The sequence below is a fragment of the Cryptomeria japonica genome, chromosome 2, assembly GCF_030272615.1.
Source record: "Cryptomeria japonica chromosome 2, Sugi_1.0, whole genome shotgun sequence".
Taxonomy (NCBI): domain Eukaryota; kingdom Viridiplantae; phylum Streptophyta; class Pinopsida; order Cupressales; family Cupressaceae; genus Cryptomeria; species Cryptomeria japonica.
In genome coordinates this window covers 24629590-24656778 of record NC_081406.1, presented here as the reverse complement: position 1 = coordinate 24656778, position 27189 = coordinate 24629590, and the positions used below count along the sequence as shown (strand labels likewise).

General features: G+C 37.4%; 1 protein-coding gene across 1 annotated transcript in view; it reads left to right on the top strand.

Moving 5' to 3' along the window:
• Window positions 1-27189, top strand: part of LOC131048501 (uncharacterized) — a 176206-nt gene that overhangs the window by 129491 nt on the left and 19526 nt on the right. The window contains exon 4 of the mRNA XM_059214516.1: window positions 16934-17030. Coding sequence (XP_059070499.1) covers window positions 16934-17030 — 97 coding nt within the window. The remainder of the gene's footprint in view (window positions 1-16933; window positions 17031-27189) is intronic.

Sequence of the window (27189 nt, the reverse complement as noted above, 5' to 3'; positions counted from 1 at the left end):
CCATGAAAGCTATTGCTTCTCCTATTCACAAGTGTTTGAAATTTTCCCATAATGGTGAAGTTGTTACTGTCAATCATAGTCTCTTTAAACCAGCTGAAAGAACTTCTAGTGTTCCTATTGATTATTTTTGGCCTAAACAATTCCAATCTCTTCCTCCGCGAAGTGATCATCTTTTCAAATCTTATCAAAAGTGGAAAAAAGACATGATCCTATCTCTAAGTGAACCTAGAACACCCAAACTTGACATTCCTATCATTCTTGAGAAGGAAGTTCTTCCTTTGAAAGATAAAACCAATGTCTTTCCTCAAGAAGATTCCCAACCCATCCCTATGGATGTGACTATGTCTATATCTAATAAACTTGTTAAAAGTAGACCTATCCCTCCTCGTCATGATGGACTTGGTCTTCTTCCTAAACCAAATATTCCTCCTTTATATGGAGCAGTTCCTCCTCCTTCTTTTTATAGAGAGAAGAGACCTTCTTCTTCTCCTATTATCCAGCCTAAGAGACCACAACCTAAACACCCAAGTGATAAGGATGAGAACATTCCTCAATCTTCTTCACTGCCTACTAAGACTAGACGAAATCGTTCTGCACGTGAATGCCGACGAAAACGTCGTCTTAGGGCTCAAGCAGCTGCTTCTCAAACTTTACAATCTCCAAAAACACCTTCAACAAGCATTATTCCATTTTCTCCTCAGCCGAGAATTGAGCCAAAATCTCCTAAACATAAGATGCATGACGGTCTTGATCCTGTGCGAGTTAAAGATCCTATTTTTATAAATCTTGATGATGATATAGATGAAAATGTTATTCATGATGCAAATGTTACTTCTCTTGCTTCTGATAGTGAATATGAACTTGTTGATGTTGATAAACATCTATCTAACGAATTTTCTAAAGCACTTATCCTAGCTCCTAGACAAGAACACCGTGGCTTGGGATATGAACATAGCCCTTGTTTGGATCTGGTGATAGCTCCATTTGCTGTGTTGGATGTTCCTCCTCTGGCGTGTTCCCTGCCTTCCCGAAACATTGATCAGCAAGATCGGGGGGTAGATGACGTGCTAGAATAGTTACATTAGCATAGCAGATTCTCTCCTCCTCTCTTTTGTTACTTCTTCTATGTGTTATTCTCATTCTTCTATTTGTTGTCCTTAGTGTTGTCTACTTGAGGACGATGCAAAGCATTGAGATCTCTCGATCTCTCTCATGTTGACTCAAAAGACACATGTGTTCCCTTCTTCTAGGTGACCTTCCTTGATTGGGGAATGAAGAACAATTATGCATACATACATATGATATACATGTATAATCATACAGCATACTGACCCCGAGGAAAGCGAAGTCACCTCATGCTTTGTGTTTTGTGTGTATTATCCTTGGGCTTATCTCACACTTGGGGGCTAAATCCTTGTGATAATGTGCTCCTTTCTCATTTCTTATGTGTATCACTACGTTAAAACAATCACCCTCGGTGAGGCGTGTGCGATCGCTTTAATGTAGGGGGGCATACATCCCATTCATATCTTTTCAAGATACTTGAAAATTTCTTGGCAAATTTAACCTTGCCTTGAAAATTTTTGATATCTTTCTTGCATGACTCATAGTGAGGGAACCTTACTACTGACAGTCATGGTTCTCCCTCGTGATCTTCCCTTTTACTTTGTCAATCGAAGTCGTAAGATCCTTAGTCCACTGGGGGCTTGGTGTATCTTGCCTCCTTGACGTGGTGAAAGTCTTTCAATGTTGTTTCCTTGTACTTTACCGGAAGTATGAGCATACGCTTATACTCCCGCTAAAGTGGGGGCTAAATGTAGCGTCCTAAAATTGCGACACTTGCAATTTCCACTGCATTTCGGTCTTCACGATGGCGACGCAACACGCAACCTGAATGGAGACCCCGAAACTTGTCCACGACACTGAAAACTGCATTTTTCAAGCACCCTGGCCTGAACCTCCTTGCACCCTGCTGTCCCGGGAGGTGGGACCAGAGCGCCTAGCGCCCTGGTCCCTGGGTCCTATTTTGGGCCCGGTCTCCTAAGGGGTCTCGGGTCTTTTTGTTTGCAAATTGGAAATTACATTCCCTGGTCGGCCTAAGGTCGGGAAAATCAGTCTATCAGCCCTATATGACAAGTATATAAACTACATTTTTCTCTCTCATTTGGCATGAAGAGGATATGTGTACAAAGCGTGGAAACTATACTCAAGCATTCAAGCATTCAAACATTCAAGCATTCATTCCAAGTCTCCATTCAAGGCTAAGTGTTGCATTCAAGACAAGGATTCAACCATTGAAGAGGAGATCACATACTACATGCTACAACATACAACATATAACATCTATACCTTCGCACATAAGGATACAAACATCCTTAGAACAAGGTATTAGTACTTGTTTTACAGTCGTTTACATTTACAGCACTTGCTCATTTCTTGGTTAATTCCAAAACCGGGGTTTGACCTAAAGGCAAACCCCTAATCCCTAACCCCCCAATCGTCTTCGCTTTTCTGTGTGTAGGTTGCAGGTACGCGGCTGAAATTGAAGATCTGGAATCCTTGTGCAGAGACGAACAGATCCCCCTTCGTTTCGCGGATTTTTCGGAGGACCGTGGCGCTCGGGCGCCATCGTCCCGACAACTTTTGCTCAAATTTGCAGGACAGCGCCGTATCGACATTTTACTGCTAATTCCAGGTCCGCAGCTTCATCCTATATCCCTATCTCAGTTTATAAGCGAATCTTTGTCACTTTCTATGCATTCCTAGTTTAATTCTTCTATGCACATTCTTTACAAAAGAGGGTGGCCTTGCTTTCTTAACCCCTTGAAACACATTTAGCATCCAATCTTGCCTTGTGTGGGATTGGATCTTGTGAGTTTCAACCCCTCTTTTGAATGTAAAGTCTCTCCCCTAAGTGAAAACCATCAACCCTAGTGAATCTCCCTTCTCTCTCCTTGGAGTTGGAAGAGGGGAGAGCAACTAGGGTTCGATCGCGATTTTCCGCTTTACACTATCATGCCTCGATCATTATCAAGTTGTGCATAGATAATCACATTCGCAAGGAGTTCTGCAGGACTTTTGTCCCTCCTCCTGTGCTCAACAGAATTGGCGCTAGAAGGAGGGCTTGAACAGTTGGACTTCAAAATTTTATCAATTTATGTTTGAAGGTACCCTCCTCCACGCTCGGAACGCGAACTCTTGAATCCAAGGAAGATCAGTGGAAGGTCATTTTCAACACTCGACATAAGTGGTACAAAGAAGGAAGGTGATCACTGGATCGTTAGTTGGACTTGCGAAAACAAGGAAGCAAGCTGGAACCAGTTGAGCGTTCAAGTAAATCTGAGATATTCAAGATCTCTCTTATTCCAAAAAATCCAAAAAAAGTGAAAAACAGAAAATCTAAAAAAAAAAGTGAAAAATAGAAAATCCAAAAAAATCAAAAAATCAAAAAATCAGAAAGAAAAGATTTCTCAATGGAGCGGCAACGGTTTCACGATGAGCAACAAGTTAATTTTCCTGAACTTTGGTGGAGATTAGATACACAACTTTATCCACAAAGATTGTCCGAGTTCGCAAGACCAGGGCAGTGTCGAGTTCACGAGACAGAGGAGCATGATGAAATGCATTGCTTGAAGTACTTATCAAGGATGGAATCGGCAGCGCAGGGACAAATCTTCTTTTTAGATGTTCCCAGGCCAGAAACGGAAGAAGGCAACTTCAGTGTCCCAGAGAGCAAGGATCCTCTTCTAAGCTTCATGTGGATGATCGAGAGTCAACTCATTTTGGATGGTGAAATGCGTTTGGAAAACATATTGCTACCGTTGTGGTGTAGAATTCACAACTCACCTCACTCTGAATTTACTTGCTCAGTATGTGAAATGGCTATCGATCAAGTCAGAAACCAATTTGGAATGCCAACTTTGTCCGAGGAAGAATGCATCATGAACAAATCTTGGGGTGCTATCTCGCAGTTGAATTTAGGAGAACCTATGAACAAGACATTGCTCCAGCATCTGAATGTGAGAAGGATCAGTTGTACGTTGATGATACAAATACACCTGAGGAACAATGTATTACAGTGGATAGCTCGCCATGCCTTGCACCTGAAAAAGAATACCATGAAACAAAAGTTGAAGAATCAATTGAAGATACTCCAACAGTAATAAAGGAAGATCTAGGAGTTGAACAAGCAATCAAAGAAGAAGATGACTCATTCCTTGAAGAATTCTCGTTTATGCTACAAAAGGAGATCCTTGAGATTGAATTGCAGGAGTTTTCAAATGGCCTCATTGAAGAAGACAATCAAGTTGAGATGTTGAACAAAGAGATGCAAATCGTCATAAGTGAGATCAGATATGAAAAGCAATTCAAAGGGGCGCTTAAAGATTTCATCACTCTCGTAATATTTGAGGAAGCATTGAAAGAACTTGTAAAGAAAACACAAGTGGAATCACTGCCAAAATTTTTTCTAGATAAGCAAGTTACTGTGAGTGATATGATCCATCATCAGCTCCGACCTCCCGAGACTATACTTGAAGAGGAGACATCACCTGAGATTATCCTTGATCGACTAGAGGAGATGTTTGAAACTCAATCCATCAAGGAGACTCTCATTTTTGAAGATATGCTCACAAAATTTCATGAAGATGCCTGGTTTATGCAAGATATTTCAGTAAAAACAGAGAATCTTGAGCTAATCAAAGGGGCGCTGAGCTTGTTACAAGAAGAACTTCCAAATCAAGATCAACATGTTGTGGATGCTCGTGGAATAGTTCATCACCAATGGCGACCTCCTGAAGTAGCTGGTGACCTCGCTTCCGACAATACAGTCCCGTCTGAGCCTGAAATATGCCAGGTTGTCTCTTTCCTTAATCCTAGCTTTGAAAGTTATTATGATTTTGATTATGGGGATTTTGGGAAAACAACTTGCATGTGGATTGATCATGGTCCTAACGAATTACCTCAGTTGATCATTTTGAGTGAAAATTTGCTTGAGTATGAGAGATGCATGGTGAGAGTTTGTCTTTCTGTGTTTAAGGATGAAATTGCCCGACTGAGAACCATCACGTTTGCCATGCTCCTGTTACACAACCTGAGAAATCATGTAAAGTCATGTACATATTTTGCTTCTTTGAGTCGTGTCGAGTCTAGGACTCTTGTATATAGGTTTAGAGTAGGTTTTCTTTTCGTGTCTTTAGTTAGAGGTCTTTTGAGCCTTGTTCTTGATTTGCCTTGAGTCATTTGACTCATGATCTGGTGTTGGCTCAGGTAGTTTAGTTGTTTGCTTTCTTTAGATAGTTTGCTTTTGGTGTGCGTTTTAGTTTAGTTTGTTTTGAGTCGGTTCGTCGGTCGTTTGCTTTAGTTTAGGTGTCTTGAGTGGGAGCCTCCATCTTGTGAGAAAGGCGTTTGTGTTGTTGCTCACACACTGGCAACATCCTGGATCTTATGTTAGACTCATTTCTTAGATATCCATTCATGAAGTGCTCGGAATCCGAGGTTGTTCCTCTCCAGCTTTATCATCTGATCAGGACCTGTATTTGACTTGGAAGGGAATCATTTTTGGTATCTTGATGCCGACATCTGTTGATTACTATATCTTCACACATTAATAGACTCCAAGTCCTTTCCTCGCCCTCGTCCTTTTTGCTTTTTTCAATCAAAGCTAGTAAGAGCCTGTGTTCCAGCAATATTCAAAGCAGATCAGACGTTCAATCATCAAATGTAAGTCCCCTTGTGATTCCAGCAAATCACATCATACCACAGAGAGCTTATCCACACGTAGAGATCCTACAACGAAGAACCTTGGAGTCATTTTGATTGATCCTTTTTTGCGATATCTTCAGCAATCAGAGGCTTTATTCAAGAGAGGATAAGGTACCCTTAGGTATTTTATTTTGTGTTTGATAGTGTACAAAATACACGTCAACAGGCCTGTTTCCATACATGCCACAATCCGTTGATGACCATAGAACTCAAGTCCTCTCGCACCTTCACAAGTCGTCTTAAGACGAGCGTGTGAGATGCAAATCGTGTTTCAGCTACCTAACATGACATAAAAAAATACACAGCATATATGAATTATAAAAAATAAAAACAAAAAAATTAAAAAATAAAATTTAAATTAGTAATTACCTTCAACAACTCCAACTTGGAGAAGGTCCTAAAAATGGCTTGTGACATGATGATTAGTCACAAACATTTGAATCTCCTCGCCCTCCTCGTACAATTTTTTCACCCAATCAATTTTTGTGCCAATCTTTTGCATGATTAAATTGAGTGAGTGGACAGCACATGGTGTCCAAAAGATGTGACCGTATGTAGCCTCCACTATAGTCCTCGCTGCCGTACAATTTTTAGCATTGTCCGTTATGACTTGGACAACTTTTTGAGGCCCCACCATGTCAATGCATTCTATGAGGATATTGGCAATGAAACTTGCATCTTTCACTTGCCCCTCACAATTCACCGCTTTCAAAAACATTGCCCCTTTAGGGCACACTGCTATAACATTAATCAATGGCCTATTTTTACAATCTTTCCATCCATCAGAAACGATGTTCAAACCTGTTTCCGGCCATGTATCTTTGATGACTTTCAACTGTGACTCTACGGATGCTTTCTCCTTTGCCAATAAGGTGGTTCTCACCTTTTCGTACCTTGGACAAACATAATCAGAAGGTGTGTTCCAAAGGGTATGTACCATGTCCCGAAAGTAAGGTGATCTAACAAGGTTGAAAGGAAGCCCATTGCCATAAAGGCAACACGCAATGCTCTGATCTGCAATCTCTCTCATTTCATTTTTGAAGGCAGTATCCAATGGGCCTCTTTTCCGTGAAGCCACAACATTTTGATTCTCTAGTGGAGCAAGTGGTGGTTTTGGCATGAAAGGATGCGAACCGGCTGGTCTTGTGGAGCCAATACTACTAGAAAGCCTCATAGTCTTCGAGCTTGATTGGACAAGAGGATGATCATTCTTTGCTTTGCCACTTCTCCTATCAGCTTCCTCTTTTTCTCTAATATATTCCAAAACTAGAGCTTTTGACAGCCCCTTGCCATCTAATCCCTTACAAAATTTTATTCCACACCCGGGGATGAAACAAAGGTGGCCTTTCACTCGATAGTATGAGCTGGTATACTCAGTGCCAGAATGGTTACACTTCCAAACAAAACCCCCACCACCAGACACTTGCTTGATCATTGTTGTATAATGCCAAAGTGGTGAATCTTGATCAATTTTAAAGGGGTTATTTTCAGTTCGGGTATGGGCAAGTGAACTAGAGCTTGCACTTGCACTTCCAGTTTTAGCCATTATGTATGATTATATGAATAATGCACCTAAAATAAAAAGAGAAAACACAACATTATTGAAAAAAATTGATAAAATTTCGGCATTATAATCCCATACTATGCATACAAAGTGTAAAAAAACGTACAAGACTTGTTTAAAAAAAATTAGAAAAACTTAAAAAATTTACAAAATTTGAAAAAAACTTGAAAAAACTTGAAAAAATTCAGATTCACTCACCTTTGATGGGTAAATCTTCCTTCTCCAATGATTCCTACGCCTTTTATGCATGTCTCACATCTTCATAGTCTCCACCTTCGAAGAAAAATGCAAAAACTAAGAAACCTGGCTTTAGAGAAAAAATCTTAAAAAATGCAAATAGAATGAGTTGAATGAATGTTTTTCATGCATCATAAAGGGGCGAATTAGGGTTTTATTATTAAAAAACTATTTTAACAAGTCTTTTTTTATTGTTTTAAATTGTTTTTTGACCCGTGGGCCCCGTGTTTGGGAACCCATGGGCCTGGGTTCACGCTGCGACCCACAGGGAACCCGACCACTTGGGAAGAACCCGGGTGGAACCCAGGTCGAACCCAGGTCGAACCAAGATCGGGCACGAACCAGGACCCGGACCCAGGCCGAAAGGGGAAGAACCGGTAACTTAGTTCTTATGGAACAAGTTATCCAACTGAGGCTCCATATCCTTAGTGTTTATACCTTGGGAAGCCTTAAGTCTACAACTTCTTCTGATTGGAATATTGTATGTAGGACTAATGGTAACAAAACTCATGCACAAAGGAGGGAAATTTGAATGCCCAAATTGAAAACTATTATTAGGCAATGCAATTTGTTATAAAAATGATTGATTAACCAAGTAATTAAACAATGTGAATTATGAATTTGAACAATAAATGCTTTTAAATCATAGTATAACATGTCATAATAATCAGATCTATACACTTGAAAAATTATGCAACCCACAAGTTAATTTAAGAGTAATAAATTAGGGTTTTTGTGAATTTAACCTCTAAATTTATGTATTTCAATTGAAAATAAAAACTATGAGTGCAAACTTGAATTTTAAAATGCATACAAAATCAGATCTAAGACAATAAATCAGTATTAAGCATGAAAGGTGTCGAGTTCACCAAAATGTAATGGTGTAATTTGGAATTAGGGTCAATTAAGATAATAAAACCACTAGCAATCCCAAATTAACCATAACAATGGTGGAAAGAGGGGTTGAACCTAATAGATCTAGCCTCAATCCACCTAAGGAGAGGGTGGAAAATATGATTAGATTCACCTGGATTAGTGTTTTCCTCTTTGCTAAGTTGAAATTGATTAATAATTCTAAATTAGGGCAAAACAATGAATAATTGAAATAAATTGTCGCAAACAGATAGCTACAGAAATCCCACGGAGCCACAAACTAAGATCTGGGCAAAAGAAGATGTTTAGAACCTATTCCTAGAAGTTCGGCTTGATTTTTTCGGAACTAGGTATAGCACATATACGCCCTGGTCCTCCAAATTTTCCATCATTGAAAGTTGAACTTGTTCGTCATTGTCGACTTTGCCGAAATTCTCGAGTACAATTCCTGCACCTGTTTCTAGCATATAGAAAGATAAGAAATAGGTTGTGAATAGGGGTTTGGCTTAGGTTAAACTTCAGTTTTGGAATTAACCATGAAATTGAAATGATAAATGTAATGAAGGACTTGTGACGTTTTCACACATCGCCCCATTGCAAATGGAGACCCCCTACTTTTTAGGCCCTTTTGGTTTTTTGGCTTTGTTTTTGGGGTCTTTTCGCAGCAGTCTCGTTAGTTTCTCCACTTAGCAAGTGTTTGGGGGTCATATTGATTAAATCTGCTTTTCGTTTGAGCGAATTTGGTGAAGTCTAGGGCCTGTTTCATCAATTTTAGGGTTTCTGCCTTCAGTCCTAGATTTTAGGGGGTTTCTGTTAGGGTTTTGAAGAAACTAAGCATGCAACTGGAATCAGGACCTTTCAAGGAACCTCCTAGTAAAATTTGAGCCAAAATTGAGCAACCCTATTTTTTAGGGGTTTTACTGAGTCCCGGATTGTTCTAATTTTGCCAAAAATCAAACTATTTTTAGTAAGTTTCTATTTTTAGTAAGTGCTTTTCTGACCTATTTTGCCCAAACCTTGACATTTTGAAACACTTAGCTATTTGGGAAAATCTATTTTTGGCAGGATCTTCACAGGAAAACACTGAAAGCTGAATATATCTGAAGACGCTGAAGACTGAATGTTCCTGAAGACCATTTCTAAATCCGGAAGAGTCAGAAGGCAGACAAGTTGGATCAAAAAATGGTTAATTTTGGAACTCCTATTCCAGAAGAGGAAAGCATGCAAAATCATCCAAGTCTAGAAATTCACATCAATCCACCAATGTCATCTTGATCCGAAAATGGCCTGAAATTTGACTAAGTCTGAAAACTTTAAAGATCTTCCAAAATCCAGAATTTGCATTATGATTCCTATGGACCTGAAACCACTCTCAAACATCCTGACAATATAACTTAAAAAAGACATATTGAAGATGCCACTTATACTTAAATGTTATATTTCATATATATATCCTGACGAAGAGCCTGGAATTTGTGAAAAGCATCAAAATCCTCCATGCATGAAGAATTCCGCCCTAGGAAGTGATTGGGCGCCAGAATGGAGGAGGCAAGGATAAATGAAAAAATTCCATGAATCCTTCACGTAGTGAAAATTCCGCCCCAGGATGTGATTGGGCGCCATAATGGAGGAGGCAAGGATAAATGAAAAAATTTCATGAATCCTCCACAGGGGTGAAAATCCGCCCAAGATGAAGGACAGGCGCCAAAACCAAGGAGGCATGGAGGATTCACAAGATTCACTGAATCCTCCACCAAGTCAAAATTGCGCCCAAGAAGAAGAAATTCCAAGAAAGTGAAAAAATTGGCGTTGTGTCGGAAATTCCTTCCTTCAGGACAAAATTCCAGGAAAGGTAAAAAATTGACTAAGTGTTCGAAATTTCTTCCTCCGGGACATAGTTATTGGAAATCATGAAAATTGGCTAAGCCATGAAGAATTTCCTTCCTCAGGGTAAGGAACAAATTCCTTTCCAAAGGAGAATTCCTCCACAACAAGAAATCACACCCAAGGATAAATTGAAGATAAAATTTCTAAGGCAAGGAAGTAATCAGGGATGAACTAAACAAGAAATTTCCCCCCCCTGGGAAAAATTTGAAAAATCCATTTTCAGGGCTCAAATGACTTCCAAATTTAGAAATTTTTGAAGATATGGATACGTGAGAATTCTCTCTCTCCTGGACCAAAACCCTAAAATTGTGGAATTTCCTAAAATATAGGAGATGGTGGAGAATTGTTGAAAATCTCCTCCAGAGCAAGGAGAGTTCGAGAAACTTCAAGAAAAAATTCTTCATGGATCAAATTCTTCTCTCCTGAAGTTTTTTCTCCAAGGTTTTCTCGCCAAGTGGCAGCCGAGTCAACGGACGTTGAATGAATGAAGCATCTCTTTGCATGCAGTCATCACATTCAGAAGATGATGGTGCATTTATGGCATCACGAACGATTTTTGCATGAGGGTACATTCATTGCATAGTGGGCACTTCTGGAATGTAATTAATTATAATGGGATGGAATTAAATGTATATGGGCATGATGGGTTATTAATTGGAGATTCCCACCTTATTGCATCTTGAGTGGAGAATCTTTAGAGCAAACCCTAATTAGGGTTTTGCATGTCATCATGGCTTGAGGCCTATATAAAGGGGTGACCCCCTTCATTTGTAAAAGGAGGGAGCCTTGTATGAAATTGTTGCGATAAGTTTTGAGATAATAACAGTGAAACATTGTTCTCTGATGGTGTCCACTTAAGTTATTTTTTCAAAGCTTGCATGGTTTCACCTTCCTCACTTAGAGTAGAAATAGTGAAGTGCTTTGATTTCAATGGAGAATGTAATGGTGTCTGATGAATTTCCATGGTTCATACTTTTTGCATCTTGCTGATTGTAAGTTGCAGTGTAAAGTTAGTTTGAGCCCCTTAAATTTGTGCCAAGTTTGATTGTGGATAGTCGTTTGGATTGCGCCATTTTTGGGTATTCAAATGTACTTTCTCGATTTGAAAATCCTCTAGCATCCCTAGAAGATTGCACTTGTTCTTGCGGAGTTGTAGGTGATCTTGGCGAAGTAGAGCTTGGTTTATTTGGAATTTGTCCACCAAAGCACTATTCATTCTTATCACTGGCCTTAGGAGTATTTTAGATCCTTCTAAACCCTTTCCCTTTTACTTTCAGTTCATTTTAGTCCGTTCGAAGAAGCAGCATCGCAAAATTGCCATATCCAATGATGCAGTTCCAGCCACAACAAAGAAGTGAAAGAATGATGCAAACGTAAGGCCCCTTGGATTACCAACAAACACATCAGCCAACTGAGTCACGTCCGTAGCATAAAGGAACCTTGGAGTCGATTGTCTGATCTTCTTGCAATCTTAGCACACAATCGTACTTTGATCAAGAGAGAGTGAAGTGACCATTAGGCAACTTTATTTTGTGTTCGACGTAGTCATAAAAAAGACGTCAACAGGACTGTAATGAAATACTTTCCTTCTAAGGGAAAGACTAGATCTGAAATGAAATGCTTGAAACAAGAATGTATCCCTTGATGAAGTTTTGTTTGACTTTCACACAAAGGGTTTAGGGTTTCATGTAGAATGTCTTCATAAAACATTGATCATGGATGCCATCTTCAATACTTGAACTTGACTTCACTTTTGCTCCAATGCTTGATGAATGGCTGATTGCTTGCTCACTTGAATTTGCTAGAATGTAATTCAGATGACTTAGAAGATTGATTAGGTTTCAAATGAGAGGGCTAAACCTCCTTTTATACTTACTACTTGAAAACAAATTAAATTTTCGGAGTAGGCCAACATGTAATATCCCTTGGCTAATCTGACCCTGTTTTGCTTATATGAACACCAAGGAATATTGTCAAACATTTGACATACAATGTTTGAAGCTGCTGTAGTGAATTCTTTATTTGTCTTCTTTGGGTTTGTAGGCTGCAAATGAAGTTATGGAAAGCTTCTAACAATGCAAAGTTGTTATAGAAATGATATACTAGCTGTTTTAGACCTTTCCACACATATGTAATGACTGAAATTAACTAGTACAGCTATTTGACATTAAGACAAACACTTGTCATGCATCCCAATGTATACCTACAACCATTAGGCATTTAAGCAAACAATTGGCATGAAAGCTAAGTGGTTGATCAACGTTGAATGCTACCATGAATGTGGAATATGCAAATTATATCTCCATTAAACATATGCAACCTCCAAGTATTTCATGATATAATCATAATAGAAAATGATGCAATGAAGTAATGATTTTCTAATACAATGACCATAGATAGAAAACCTGGTATTTCAATGGCTGCCTTGATATATTGGTTTGATTCTCCTCATATGCAAATCCCTTGTCAAATATATATAGCTGTTCAACCTTTCTAAATCCCCTTCTATAGAACTCAAACTACTGTAGCGCACTGTTCACGACACTGTAGCGCACTGTTCACGGAACTGTTCATGCACACTGTTCACGGCACTGTTCATGCGCACTGTTCATGGCACTGTAGCGCACTGTTCACGCGCACTGTTCATGCGCACTGTAGCAGCAAGAACAAACTTGCAATCTGCTCTTAAAACCTTGAATAATTTGTTGATAATCTCTCCCAACAAGAATGATATAACTCAATGTGCCAAAGAAGGATGATTCACAACCAATTATAAATGTTCGCCAACAATAAACTTCAAACCCTTGTAGAAAACTTCACCAATTTGCACAAATGAAAGAACTGAAGTATTCTTTCCCACAACTGCAATAATTCAGGTGTTATTTCACACCTTCAAAATTACTATCAATAGGAAGTTTTCGTTTCCTATGATCAAAGAAGAAAATTGCGAAAGCCCTAGGCTTCACAATAAAAATCAATCAAAATACTTTCATCAACTGGATGCCGAGAATGAACTCTTGCCTTTCCTTTTATTCTTTCCTTAAGAGAGCTCAAACACCTTCCTGGCCAATGTGGGATAAAAGATTTATTCCCACATTAAATTATTCACTTAACGCACTTTATCATATTAAAGTGACTTTATTATTATAAAGTTACTTTAGAACTTTATAATAATATTAAAATATTAAATAAATCACTTAAGTCACTTAAACTTTAATATCTCTTGATGTACTTGTCTGATTGCTAAGCCGTCTGAGCCAGGAGTCGACTCTCCCTGTTCTCCATGTCTTTGGATGCCTGTCTAAAAATAGAAACCCTGAATAGTGACTTACTATAAATAGTAAGTACGTGGAACTGAGTCAAAAAAACCTGTGCAAAGGCCAAAACCTGAATCCAGCTGAAGAGTAATGTCTCAAATCACCAAGTAACTGCCACACGAGGCCCTCTATCAATAATTATTAGCCTACAAGGGTCAAATGATAGGCTAATTCTTACAAACTCTGATGCTCGCAAAATGGGGACATTACACAACATAGGATCTAATTTCCGCTCTTTTGAGACGATTGTTGTAGGGCCCAAAAATGGGTCTTGATTAGGAGGACACCTTGGTTTTGAAAAATCAGGACTCAACATGAGGGGGAGATAGTGGAAACGATGAAAATGCAAGTATAATAGGGGGTGTGAGCAAAATCAGCACAGTTATTAGGCATTGAAAGCTGGAATGCCAAAGTGAGGCCTAGGTGAGGACGAAATTGTAAGCGGGTACAATTTATGACGCTATAGGGGCACACCTCAATAATGGAAAAATTCAAAACACGTTTAGATCCATTGTCAGGTGCATGTTCAAGTGCACATCTCAGCAATGAATTTTTTAGCTTACATCAAATTTTGAAAACGTCCTTGTCAGGTGTGCATTCAAGAGAGGGGCACACTTGCATAACGTAAAAATTAGATATTAAAAAATTCAGTTTACAAGTGTGCTCTAGGATGTAGGTGCACACCTCACCAAAGGGATTTTTCCAATTTCATAATTATGTTATGAGGTGCATAGTTGCTGATGAAATGCACACCTATACAAAGGAAATCAAAATTGCAAGATTGAAATCCATTTTATATTGTGTTGGTGTGTGTAGAAATGATTGCCTTTCAAAAGGATTCAAGATGTCAAAGTAGATTTTTCAAGGTTTTTTAGAGGGTTAGTTGTGATTAGAGGAAAATCTGCAAAATGGTCAAATTATTTAGAGTCGCCTATCTAGAAGTCCATGGTTAGCCTACTATGCCATTTTTAAAGACAACAAAAAATATTATAGTATTTTCTATTTTAGCTGGACCTATTTATATTAAATGCTATTTTTAGCAATCCCTATTTTTGGCGTGAGGAGATCATGCTATTTTTAGCCTTCCACTATTTATAGCCTTGGGTCAGCTATTTTTAGATCCGTTACCATGAGAGAGATGTTAGCATTAAGTTCTAGTTTGTAGTAAATTCAAGGTACAACTTAATTGAAGGTTGCATGATTTTAGTTTTAGTATGGGAGGACAGAATTTTGTAATAAAAATTGCATATCATGCAATCAATTATTCTTAAAGGAGAAGTAGCAGCTAGCTTTTTATTTGTTTTCATGCAATAACTTTGTAAACATTATAATAAGTGCTTTGTAAACATTATAATAAGTGCTCTTTTGCACTGAGTTTGGAATGGTAATTGTGAACCTTGCATGTTGCTGAGATTGTAATTAATCAAGTATTTCTGATTGTTAATCCAAAGTTCAATGTTTATTCACTCAATGAAATTTATTATGCATATCCTGTTTTGAATTGTCTAGTGAAATGTTTTGTTGTATGGTAAGCTAGCTTCTATCAAATTTGCAAACTTTATATTGTAGGTATTTTCGAAGTTGGAGATTGTGGCTTTGTATTGATCTATATATTTACTTGTATTGTTCATTCTTTGCATTACATTGAACAACACAAATGTCTAGTTGTAGGGATTTTTTTCAATTAGAAAGCCCAAAAAATCTTGTGTCTAATGCGTGTTGAATCACCTTTTGCTCTAGGGTGAGACATAAAAAGGTAGGTTTTTAATTAGTTTGTTTGTGCGTACTCAAAATCACCCCAGAAAACACTATAAAGATTGTAAATAAGCAAGTACATGTTGATAAGAAAGTACATATCGTACAGTTAAGGTTAGTTTGAAGTATAAAGGGAGCTCCCCTTTTAGTCCACACTAAAAGGTGCGAATTAAAATGATAACAAATTTCAAGAATTAACCATTTATATTTCTTCTTTAATGTTACATAGGCATTCTAGTTTTATTCTTCAATGTTTTGAGTATTTCTATGACATTGTTTTTTCTCTTATTTCTAATTGGACAACTACCTTGGTCTTGGAAAAATTAAATTGGATCTCTTAGTCCTAGTACAAGCTGGCCAATCTCCTTGTTTGCTTGATCTATTTTGCAATTTATTCATTTTCAAAAGATTTGGATTTTTTGTTCCTGATTGTTTTTCCATCCTATCTATTGTACATTTTGATTTTTATATGGCTAGTATTCTATGTACAAGTCATAAGCTTTTCTTACGGTTAAGTTCGATTGTCTCAGGAAATATTCCGACAGTTTTCATACTGTCTTTTCCTTTTTTGAGTTAGTTTGCGGATATTTCTGTATATTTATTAGTGCAGAGGTGAAGAAATGTTTGTAAAATTAGGGTGGTTTTGGCTTGATCTACACATAATTGATTAGCAAGATGATTTCTTGAAAAAAATAATCAGTAAAATGAGAATCAGATTATTTTCATACTAAAAGTATTTCTAATGATCTATTCTTATTTTTTCATAATTTATTTCTTTACTCTTGCATATTTGCGTCTACAGAATTAGTGAGATTTAATAAACAGAAAATAAAAGTCTATGCCCCACAATTATAGAATAAGATTCTGGAAAGGTCTATGTAAATTATTAGGAACCATCAATGTTTCTGATCAGCTGTGTGATACATTGTTAACATGTAGATATGCATTGGATTCGAGATTAGAGCTCCTTATATAGATAAATCTTCACCAAACATTAGATGGCAGCAGGACCCAAAGAAAGATCACAAATTAATTTACTTATGTAATATCTGTTAGTTGTAAAGTAGCCCTTAATTATATAGTTTCAAGTCCAACCATAATGCATTAATTCATTCATTCTATCTGTTTGTTGTGTGCACACTAACTAGTTGATTAAGTTGAATTAATTTCAATTTTTTTCTTATCCAATATAATGAACTAATTAATGTGCCCAGAACTCAGGGCTAGAATGAATGAGCTAATTATGGTTGGAACTATATAGTTAGTGGCTTGTTTATAACTAACAAAATAATTAAATGAATAACAAATTATCTTGTTTTGGTTGGTCCTATTGGCATCTTATGTATGGTCATGCAAGCTTATACACATCCACATCTTGATGATGGTTAGACAGGTTTTTTCCAAAAGCCTTTTTTTCACTAGAAGAAACAATTTTTGTTCTTTGTTTTCATCTCATTTTTTAGCACACTTTTCTTAGCCAAGGTTAAGTTATAATCCTCCTCTGAATCTGACAGATTTCAATAATTTTTGGAAGCAGGTTTTCAGTTTTGACTGGGTCTGATTACAGTGAGGGAGCTGTTGAGCTGGCACAAAATCTTGCCATTCGGAATGGTTTTCCCAACATCAACTTTGTGGTATGGATTCATTCTTGGGTGCAGCATGATTTTGTGCAAATGTTTTATGTTCCATCTGTTTATATGGTATTACTGTGAATAGTTATGATAATTCAGTGATATCTTGTTTTTAGAGTTTAGTAGAACAGATGTGCACTTCAGTGTACTGGAAACAAATTTTGACATAATTTTAGGGTTTAATGTAAATAGGAAAGGGACATGCTTACTATAGCTGCTAGCTAAGTTCACTTTGTGATTATGGGAATTCGAGGAATATTTCTTGGATTGATCTTTATATTTTTTTTGGGTCAAGTAATTTCTATATATTTGACAACAAATAAACAATTGAGTGCTTGGATAATGACGAGTGTCAAGTGGTCATAAATTTTGCCTGAGGATGATAAGAAAGAATTATTAGCTTTTGAAATATTTGGCTTTGGCATCCTTACCAAAAATTTAATGTCATTTCTAAAACTGTGTAACCTAGCTCAGAGAAATGCAGAATGACAAGTTTAAACATAGACGGAAATTAGGGCTAGATCGTCACCAATAAATGTTCTCTTCTTGTATCTGCATCTCCAAAGAAACAAAATCTTGTAAGTTGAAATTGACTCCAGCTTTGCCTTTCACGTATTTAATTTTATAGTCATTAATGAATCCCTCAAAGCACTTCCTTTTGAATGTTCATATATCAAAGCATAAGTAACAATAACAAACAGCTATACCAGAAGAATGATATCTTTATTGAATTCCCCAAAATATGCATGTACAATACCATCCTTGTCAAGGTTCCATCCGAATTATATATAGACCCGACGGTTGGCCAAGTTGCCAACTGTCACTAACTACCAACTACCCCACGGGAACCTCTCGGCGACTCAAACATAAACACCCATCCCAACTACAAACTAACATGTGTTATTGACCCCTAACAGACCAAACAATTGATTTATTTAATTCTATATATATATATATCATAGTTCCTAGACTCGGACTCGGCTTTGACTCGGCAAGGCTGACTCGACTCGTGACACGGCTCGGACTCGGCAATGACTCGGCAACGACTTGGCAAAATAAGAAAACCCTTGAAATTTAGAGATTTTTAACTATTTAAAACTTGTTTCATACACCCATTATTGAATTAAGCTTAAAGACACTATAACATCATCAAATAGAAGCTAATTTGATCACATACATAAACATACATCCATCACATGCGTAGAAATGTAAATTGTAGCTGAAGGAATTAGAAAACATAGATATATAGAGTTATAAATGTTGTCCAATGTATAATATAAAATCCATGACTACAAATGTTCCCAAACATATATCTAACTGTAAAGTGTAAAAAAAAACAAGTCTATGGCTCAGGCTCTGGCTTAGCCTCGTCTATCTGCCTCCTACAAAGGCGTCTAAGGTAGGTCCTGGATGACTGAGTAGCCATAGTCTCTGCCTGTGATGTGCCAGTCTGAGTAGCCATAGGTGCTGTGCCTGATCGTGCTCTATTCTCCTCCTCTGCCATAGCCGCAGCCTCAGCCTCTCTGTCTGCCTGGTCAACCCACTCAAGGTCCTCATCAGTGAAGACTGGATCGGTGGACTCAGTGAGCCAATCGGACTCGGGGTCGACTTCCTCTAGAGTGATCGGAGAGGAGTCATCGTCTAAAATCTGTCTGGTCCTGAGACGGAGGTTGTAATGAACAAAGACTAGATCATTCAACCTCTCCACAGACAATCTATTTCGCCTCTTCGAGTGGATGTGCTCGAACATGCTCCAGTTGCGCTCACATCCAGAAGCGCTGCACGGTTGGCTCAATATGCGGATGGCAATTTTTTGAAGGTTTGGGGTTGAAGGCCCAAACATTTGCCACCATCTATCTGAGATAAGGAAAAGAAAAAAACATTAGTCTCATTTCCAACTTTAAAGGTAGATTATAAAATGAAAAATTAAAATGCATGTCATAAACTTTAGAATTTTCTACCTGGCTGCAATTTTGTCCGACCTTCTTTACACAATTGGCTGGCAAAGATTGCCCCTGATGCATTATTAAATGCATCCATCTCAAGAAGTGTAGCTGTGGTATCAGTGACCATCCGTTGTACTACTGAATATAGCCCACTAAGAACCTCCTCATCCGCTTTGAAATCAGCACGGAAACGAAATGATGGATTGAGGTAATAAGCTGCTGCATGGATGGGCCTATGAAGTTGGTTATGCCATCTTCTATCAATTATGTCCCAAATGGGCCTATACTTATCCTCAACTCCAGCATATATGGATCTAATGGCCTCCTTGGCCCTATCCATGCCCTCATATAAGTAGCCCATAGCGGGCTTCTCCCCATCAACAACTCGTAGGAGAACTACTAGGGGCTCAGTGACTTGCAAATAATGTTAAACAAAAATAGTTAACTCACAAGTGTGCATGAAAATAAGAAAAATTGCAAAGTTGCACAATACAAACAAAACAAAAATATGCATGTAATATTATAAATTTATAAAATTACCTGTACGATCTCTGCACAAGGGATCCAAAAACCTAGCTCATCAAAAATGCAATCTACTACATCCATCCCTGCAGTGGTCGTAGCATAGGATGAGGAAGTCCACTCCTCACCAACAAACATGCGCCTCAAAGATGCCTTTGATTTTAACAAGGATTTCAATGTGAGGAAATTTGAGGCAAATCTCGTTATACCAGGACGAGCCAACTCCCTTTCCCCCGTGTATTGCTTCATAATGCTAAGGACCAATGCATGATTGTAAATAAATTTGCATATATTCTTGGCCCTTTCAACGCATTCTTTCACCCATCCAAGCTTACCTATATCCTCCAGCATGAGGTCAAGGCAATGGGCTGCACATGGAGACCAAAAGATTTTTGGGTGCCTCTCCATCAAAAGTTTTCCTGCAACAATTTTAAATTAGTTAAAGAATTAGATGTGATAACTTATAAGTATCAAGAAATTTTACCATTAATATTTAAAAGTTAAAAACTTAAAAGTTTAAAAGTTAAAACTTAAAACTTAAAAGAAAACTTTTAAAGTTTACCTGCAGCGACATAACTTGCTGCATTATCCGTCACCACTTGCACCACATTTTCTTCCCCCACCTCATCTATAACTTCCTCAATGGCCTCACATAAGTATGCCGCATTTTTGACATGTGAGGAAGCATTGATGGACTTCAAAAACATGGTGGATCCTGAAAATAAAACAAATTAATTATCAATAAATTAGAATGTAAATTATTCAATTTCAATCACAATGCATATAGAGAAGTAAAATGATCAATCACCTCCGCTGGAAACAAGAAAATTTAGGAGTGTTCTATTCCTCCTATCAGTCCAACCATCTGTCATGATGGTGCAACCCTTCTGGCTCCAAGATTGGCGGTGGTCTTCTAGGTCAACTTTCATAACTTCCACCATTTCCAACAAGAGAGGGCCACTCAACTCAGTATCACTGGGGGTTTTAAACCCCGGCCCACAAATGGTTACTTCATCAATCATGCCTTGCCAATAAGAAAACCTGTCACAAATTGAAATAGATTAAATAAGAAAAGTTCAATTTCAATTTCAACTTTCAAATTCAAACCATAAAATTTTAAATTTTAATTTAAAACAATCAAATAAAAAAGTACCTGGCTGCAATAAATGGAATGTTGCAGAAGTACCAAAACTTGCAAATTGCTTTTCTTCCTGCATCATGGACCTCCTTGTTCCAAGACATGCTCTCAAGCGAGGGCTGTGCGCTAGGAGTAGTGCGTGGTACAAAAAAATTGTCTATCTTAGATTTTCGCACTCTAGGACCAAAAGTGTGACTAGGAGTAGGAATAGAAGTACTGGCACTAGCAGAAGCACTAGGATGAAAGGGAGGCATAGAAGAACCCTCTCCAACACAACCTACGGATGCAGCTGTGGATGCGGAGCCAGATGCGGATGTGGGTGGAGGGGAACCAATATGACATAACTCCTCTCTTTGTCTTTTTTTTGTTTGCTTATGTATTTCAAAGTTTTCTAATAAGACGTAACAAAAACGGATTGCTTCAGGAGTTGCCTTGTCACAAGGCTCAGTATCATGACCACGTATGCCAGCAATATGATATTTTAATCTATTTATCCCCCCATGGTTAATTTCCTTACAAAACATACACTTGGTTTTATTTCTTTGTCTACCAGGAAATTCTTCAGTGTATTTCCATGCCTCATCTTTTTGACCACGTTTCCTAGGTGGAGGATTAGGATGAGCCATTAGGAAAAAAAATTGTTTTCAAAACATGAGGGCTGCTGCAATAAGACAATTTTACAAATCACCATTTAAACATTGTGTTTGACAAAGTTTTAAATTTAAAATTTTAAACTAATTAAAAAAAATCAGCAAAGACTAATTTGTGCATCGTGTTTTTTCTTGAAAATTTTCAAATTTCAAAGAAAGAAATTAACAATTCAAAAAAATCAGCAAACCCTAGGTTTTTTTTAGAAAAAATTATAAATACATGTATACAATTTTTTCAAAAAAAAAAGTCTAGGGTTTGCTATGCTATTGTTCTATTTATGTCATTGTGATTGAATCATTGAAGTATGCAAGCAGCAATATAGATTTGGAAAGCTGAAGTTTAAAAAAAAATAACAAAAAAATGAAAAAATCCATAAATATAGAAAAAAAACCAACATAATCAACAAAAATTAACACTTACCTCTTTCAAATTTGTTGACAAGTGTTTGAAATGAGCTCCTTGATGCTCTCAATGCAACTGTAGTGCTGCCCCAATGTGATTTGTGCTAGCTTTTCCCCTCTTCCTGTCTGCTGGTTGCACAACTATGGTTTTCTTTTTTCCTCTCTTCCTCTCTTTTTTCCTCTCTTCCACTCATAAAACTAAATGGCAATCCCTTTTAGGGTTATAACAAAGGCAAATGGCACAAAACATAATAAAATTGTGTTGTGTTTTTTTTAATTTTGCGTCCACTTTTTGCAAGCAGCGCCGGCCGGGTCACGACCCTCGGACTCGGCGAGTCAGAGGGTGACTCGCTGACTCGGCGAGTCAGGCGAGTCATACCCTGTGACTCGTCCGGGCCCGGGTCAGGGTTGCCGTGACCCGACAGAGGTCACCCGGCCCGCTGACTCGCGCGACTCGCGTGACTCGCCGCGAGTCTCGGAACTCTGATATATATATATATATATATATGTAATTGCAAACTATACTATACCCGAAATTGGCCATAGAATTCGTTTGCTCAATCATATTGCAAAACACCAAACACATACATAGAAATGTGGAACACTTAGAATGAAGGATAATATGTATGAGAAAGATGCATCATATGCAGCAATCACTATTAAGTAAAGTTCATAAAGCAGTGCCCAAGAAGATTATGGATAGAGGAGTATTACAAATATATTTGCCATGTGAGGAACCCGATCATGTTGAAGACAAATATAAAGGAGAGCAGCGACTTAAGATGCAGAAATTAAAGTCAAAAGAGCAGTAAATTTATTATGAAAGTATTTATGTCAACTACCTTCTATTATCGCTGTAGCAACTGTTTTTAAAAAAAGATAAGCAGCGATTCTCTTTTTAAGACTGCGACTTTATTATGAAGAATAGGCAGCGATCAGATTATGAGGAAATAGGCAGTGATTAAGAAGATAAATAATAACAATGGCAGCGCTTTGTTATTGAAGTCACGACAAATATATTAAGGTGGCGACTTGACAAACACATACATATCTAAGTTGTTGGAGGGACTTCATGTAATAGTCACTCGGTGTTTATTAAATAATAAAGCATCATTATAGTTTGGTGGGTCGACTCTCTCTCTAGTCGCCACATTAAATTGTTTAAAGGTTGATGGTAAAGCCAAATTCCACAAACTTTGGCGGAATCATCTTTCCCTGTGCCAAAATGGGATTTGGAATATGGTATGCACATACAACAAAGTATAGAGGGAGCGGGATTATTGACAGTTAAAAGGCATGTGAATTGTTTGACGGAATGCCTCAAAGAGATGTGGTCTCAAGGAATGCCATGATTGCAGGAAATGGCTTTAAATGGTCATATTGCCTACATATTATAACATAAACCCTAAATTTTGTTGGAGCCAAGTGCAATCCTCAAAAGTACAGAGTATTCTTGAGCAAATGCTACTGAAACAGAGAGATATAATATTGATGCAAAATACTTCCTACTGACTGATAATCTTACTTCAAACTGATGATTCCACCATTGGCAGGGCTTAGGTCTTACCTCTGTGATTTGGTGCAATCCATGGTCATCCGAACCACCTTTGATCGCCAGAGCCTTGTATCCTCTCTTGGTCAACTCCTCTTGGATGCAAATCCCAAAACTAGAAACGAATTTTTTATTTGCAGGGGTTGGAATTTGCAGCTGCTATATTTTTCTGTGCCCCAAATCTTCCTTTCACAATGTGAAGAAAGCATATTTCAATCTGTAATTGCCTTTGACATCTCCAGGCTACTTTGGAATTCTATTAGTGCCTGAAAATCCAGGTTGGCGCCTGACACGCTTACCATTAACAGAAACAAAAACCAAACCATCTTGTAAAAGTTATAAAGGTTTAGTTTAGGAGAACTATAACCTCCCAACATTTTAGAATTCAGGAGGATAATGGCAGTCCGGTTATTAAAGGAATTCGATTAGCTTTTGCAGAATAAATGTTTTTAACCAATGTAGCACTGTATATGAGAGCAACTGCTCCAATGGCTTCCAACCACTTCAAATTTTCCAAGCAAACCAATCCAAACTGACTATGAAGTGCTATGGCCTTGCTTTCAGTGAGCACTCCAAACAGAAAAGCTGCATAGGCCTGTGTATCCTCCCCCCATTATCGTAGGAACATATATACATGGTTCTATGTAAGATAAAGAACTGCTATGATAATAACCAACCAAACTAATTCTTACAATTGAATGGAAGCTTGTAAAGGTGTTAACGGAGATATGGTCAGAGTAATATATATATATATATATATATATATATATATATATATATATATATATATATATATATATATATATATATATATATATATATATATATATATGTTCTATGAAATAAATTTTAATCCACCAAGAAGCCAACATGTGAAGATGAAAGAGAGTGTCCGATTTAATGTGCCTGGATATCACTAGGAAATAATCTGTAAATATAACATAAATTTAAGTTTTCCAAAGAGTTGAGTGTCCAATCTTGTGTATTGAAAAACAAGTCCTAGAATATCAATAATCACCAAAAGATCATAAAAGCATTGTGCAAATCATTTTGTTGGATGAGATTAATCTAACATCATACTGGTTCTAACATATATTTCTATCTATATTATTTAAGATATCAAATACACTTAGTTGATTTTATCCATGCTAAACTTTTGGTACCCTAATACCTCATTATTCGCACAGAGTTAGAGGGGTGTTACATGGTACCTATGTATACACTACATCTAGGAAGAGCGCAATGGTATGTTGTGTCATGTAAATTTCTTTATGCTTTAAAGAGAAGAATTCTTGAAGTCTAATTGAGAGTAGCGCTACCTAGTAATAAGTCTCTTTTTCTAAGCCTAATCATGTACTTTGTCACCCACACCGCAATAGCTAAAGCTTTTGTAGCTTTCATCAAATTGCTTTTGATAAGGTCAAGGATACCATGAATGATAATCGCTGCTCCAGAATTAGTTCGTTGTTCTTGGAGTTGAATTCGCTGCCATAGGGATATGTTCGCTGATCTTTATGATACAATTTGCTGTCCTTGTAGTTATATTCGCTGACTGGATAATTTCGCTGCTGATCAAGGATGCAATTCGATGTCTTCCATTGTGTGTAATGATGAATGAATGAACCTTGTATATATATGTGATCTTAGCCACCTAATTCATCCTAGGTCGGCTCACAAGGATAATCAATTAATAATAATATGATGGCCTAAACTTGGTGCCCAATATAGGGTCAGCACCATTGCATTTACAAGTTACAATGTTCAATATAGGGTTAGCCCTATCCACAAGTTACATCGCTCATTATAGGGCCAGACTAAATTACAAGTTATATTTAATTTTGCACATTTAATGTGACTAAGGCCGATAGGCCAATTAGTCACCCACAAGTTACATTATGGGTGACGTCGAATTTTCATATTTGCAATTTACATACACATATCAACATCCTTAATGGTTACAAGTTACATAATGCGTTTGGGTCCAGCCCAATACAAGTAATACTTATATTTGATCCGAACTAGCTATTATTTCAACAGAAATCGACACCCTTATTTTGAAAATGGTTGCATCTTTTTATACTTGTGCTCTTGAAGATTTTATTATTAAATGTCACATGTTTGTTTGTAATAACCCTATTGCTTAATAAAGGCTAAAGGCCACTAAATCATGGAACAAGTCACGAAAAACAAAGACTAAATAAAGAGCAGCAATTTTCTTAAGACTGAAAAGACACTCTTGCATGACCAAGCAGCATGAAATATAGTTTTCACATAATGTTTAACCAAGAAAATCGCTTAACAAGAGGATGCGCGCCTTAAGGAGAAGGAGAACTATCCAAACAAGGAATTTAGTTAATAATAACATTTTATTTTAGTTATTGAGAAGCTTTTCCTTCTAGAGGGCGATTAGAAGGAGGGATGGGTGCAAGAAAGAAATTAGTTTGTATACAAATTAAGATCTTCATCAAGCAATTAAGGTAAAAGAAGAAACCATTGGAGGGCCAAGTCAAATAAAAAGACATTACCTTTGATAACATATCTATTTGATGGATATAAAAAGGGAATTGTGTGGGCTTCTCAAAATGGAAGATTGGTATTTCTTATTTATTCTACCTCAGATCTAAGTGCTCAAGGAGACTACGATCTGCCTACTACTTGGTAGGTCCATTGCCACGAACTACCTGGCTTTGAACGCATGATTAAAGAGTCAATCCCACAGAAGCAGCGTTAAGTGAATCACATGATTAGCAAGAATCAATATAGGAAGAGTGATCAGTTTCAGGGCCATACACTACTCATTCACATGATAATAAAAAAGTTAATCAGAGACTGCGATCAGATCATTACTAGGATCAGGTCCTCTGTAATGTCCCCTTTTTGTAAAACCCTAGTTCTTGCCTCAAATCACCATTTCTATGTAAAACTACAAATGGAACAAGATGCATACCTGATTGAGATCCTGCAATAGTTTAGGAAACCTTTGAAATGTATATAAACCATAATATAAATCTTCTAAAAAGGATAATTAAACTTAAATTCTCTATACCTAGGGTTAGGAACATTAACTTAACCTTAGTTATTTCTAATTCCTTATTGGAACTCAACCATAAGAGAGTGGGAGTAAGGAGGAATGATAAGGTGTCCAAGATATCCTCTACCCTAGGCTCAAGAGCAGAGTGAAAGCTAGAGCCCCTTTGGCCTCATGGGACCATCGGTCAACTACCATGAGGTGTTCTACCTAGTGAGGTATCCTATCACGGTTCTCCTTCGTCACTTCCATCCTTATTCTTCTTCTTGTGATTGTAATTCCCCTTTAAGTCTCTTTCTCCCCAATTAACCATGTCTTGTGGGGTTAGGTAGAGAATGTAACCGGGCTCCTTGACTCCTCCATGTAAGGGCCCTCAAAATCCTATATGCCACTTTGGTCGTTTTAGAACAGCCTACTTACGAGTCCCTTGTCACCCCTTCATTACATCTCATACCCTTCCTTACAAGAATGTATTTCTAAACATAATTATTCTTTTAAGTCGTGTATTACATATTGACAATGAGTAAAGCATACCATGAATATATTATGTACATTTATGTCTAGTTAACATAGCTATAAGTTTCTAAGATAACTGAGTCATTAACTGACATTGTTAATTCTAGTTGTTATTCTTAACTCCTGCGGATCTAATGATTAATTTCAGAATACTCATGCTTAAAGCATAGCATAGAACTTACAAGTAATTTGGACCTCTTTCCTTTCTCTTGGTTGGAACCGTTGCTGTCCTAACCACAGCTGTTTCTGACTGAATTTAATCTCCTACTGCCCTCGATGGATAATGGAATGTGCTTGCCCCTTTATTGCTTCTGATTTTCTCCCTTATCTGAATTAATTATCCATCTCTGTCCTTAATTACTGTCTTTGCTTAATTACATTCATTGCTGCCTTAGTTGATAATAAGAT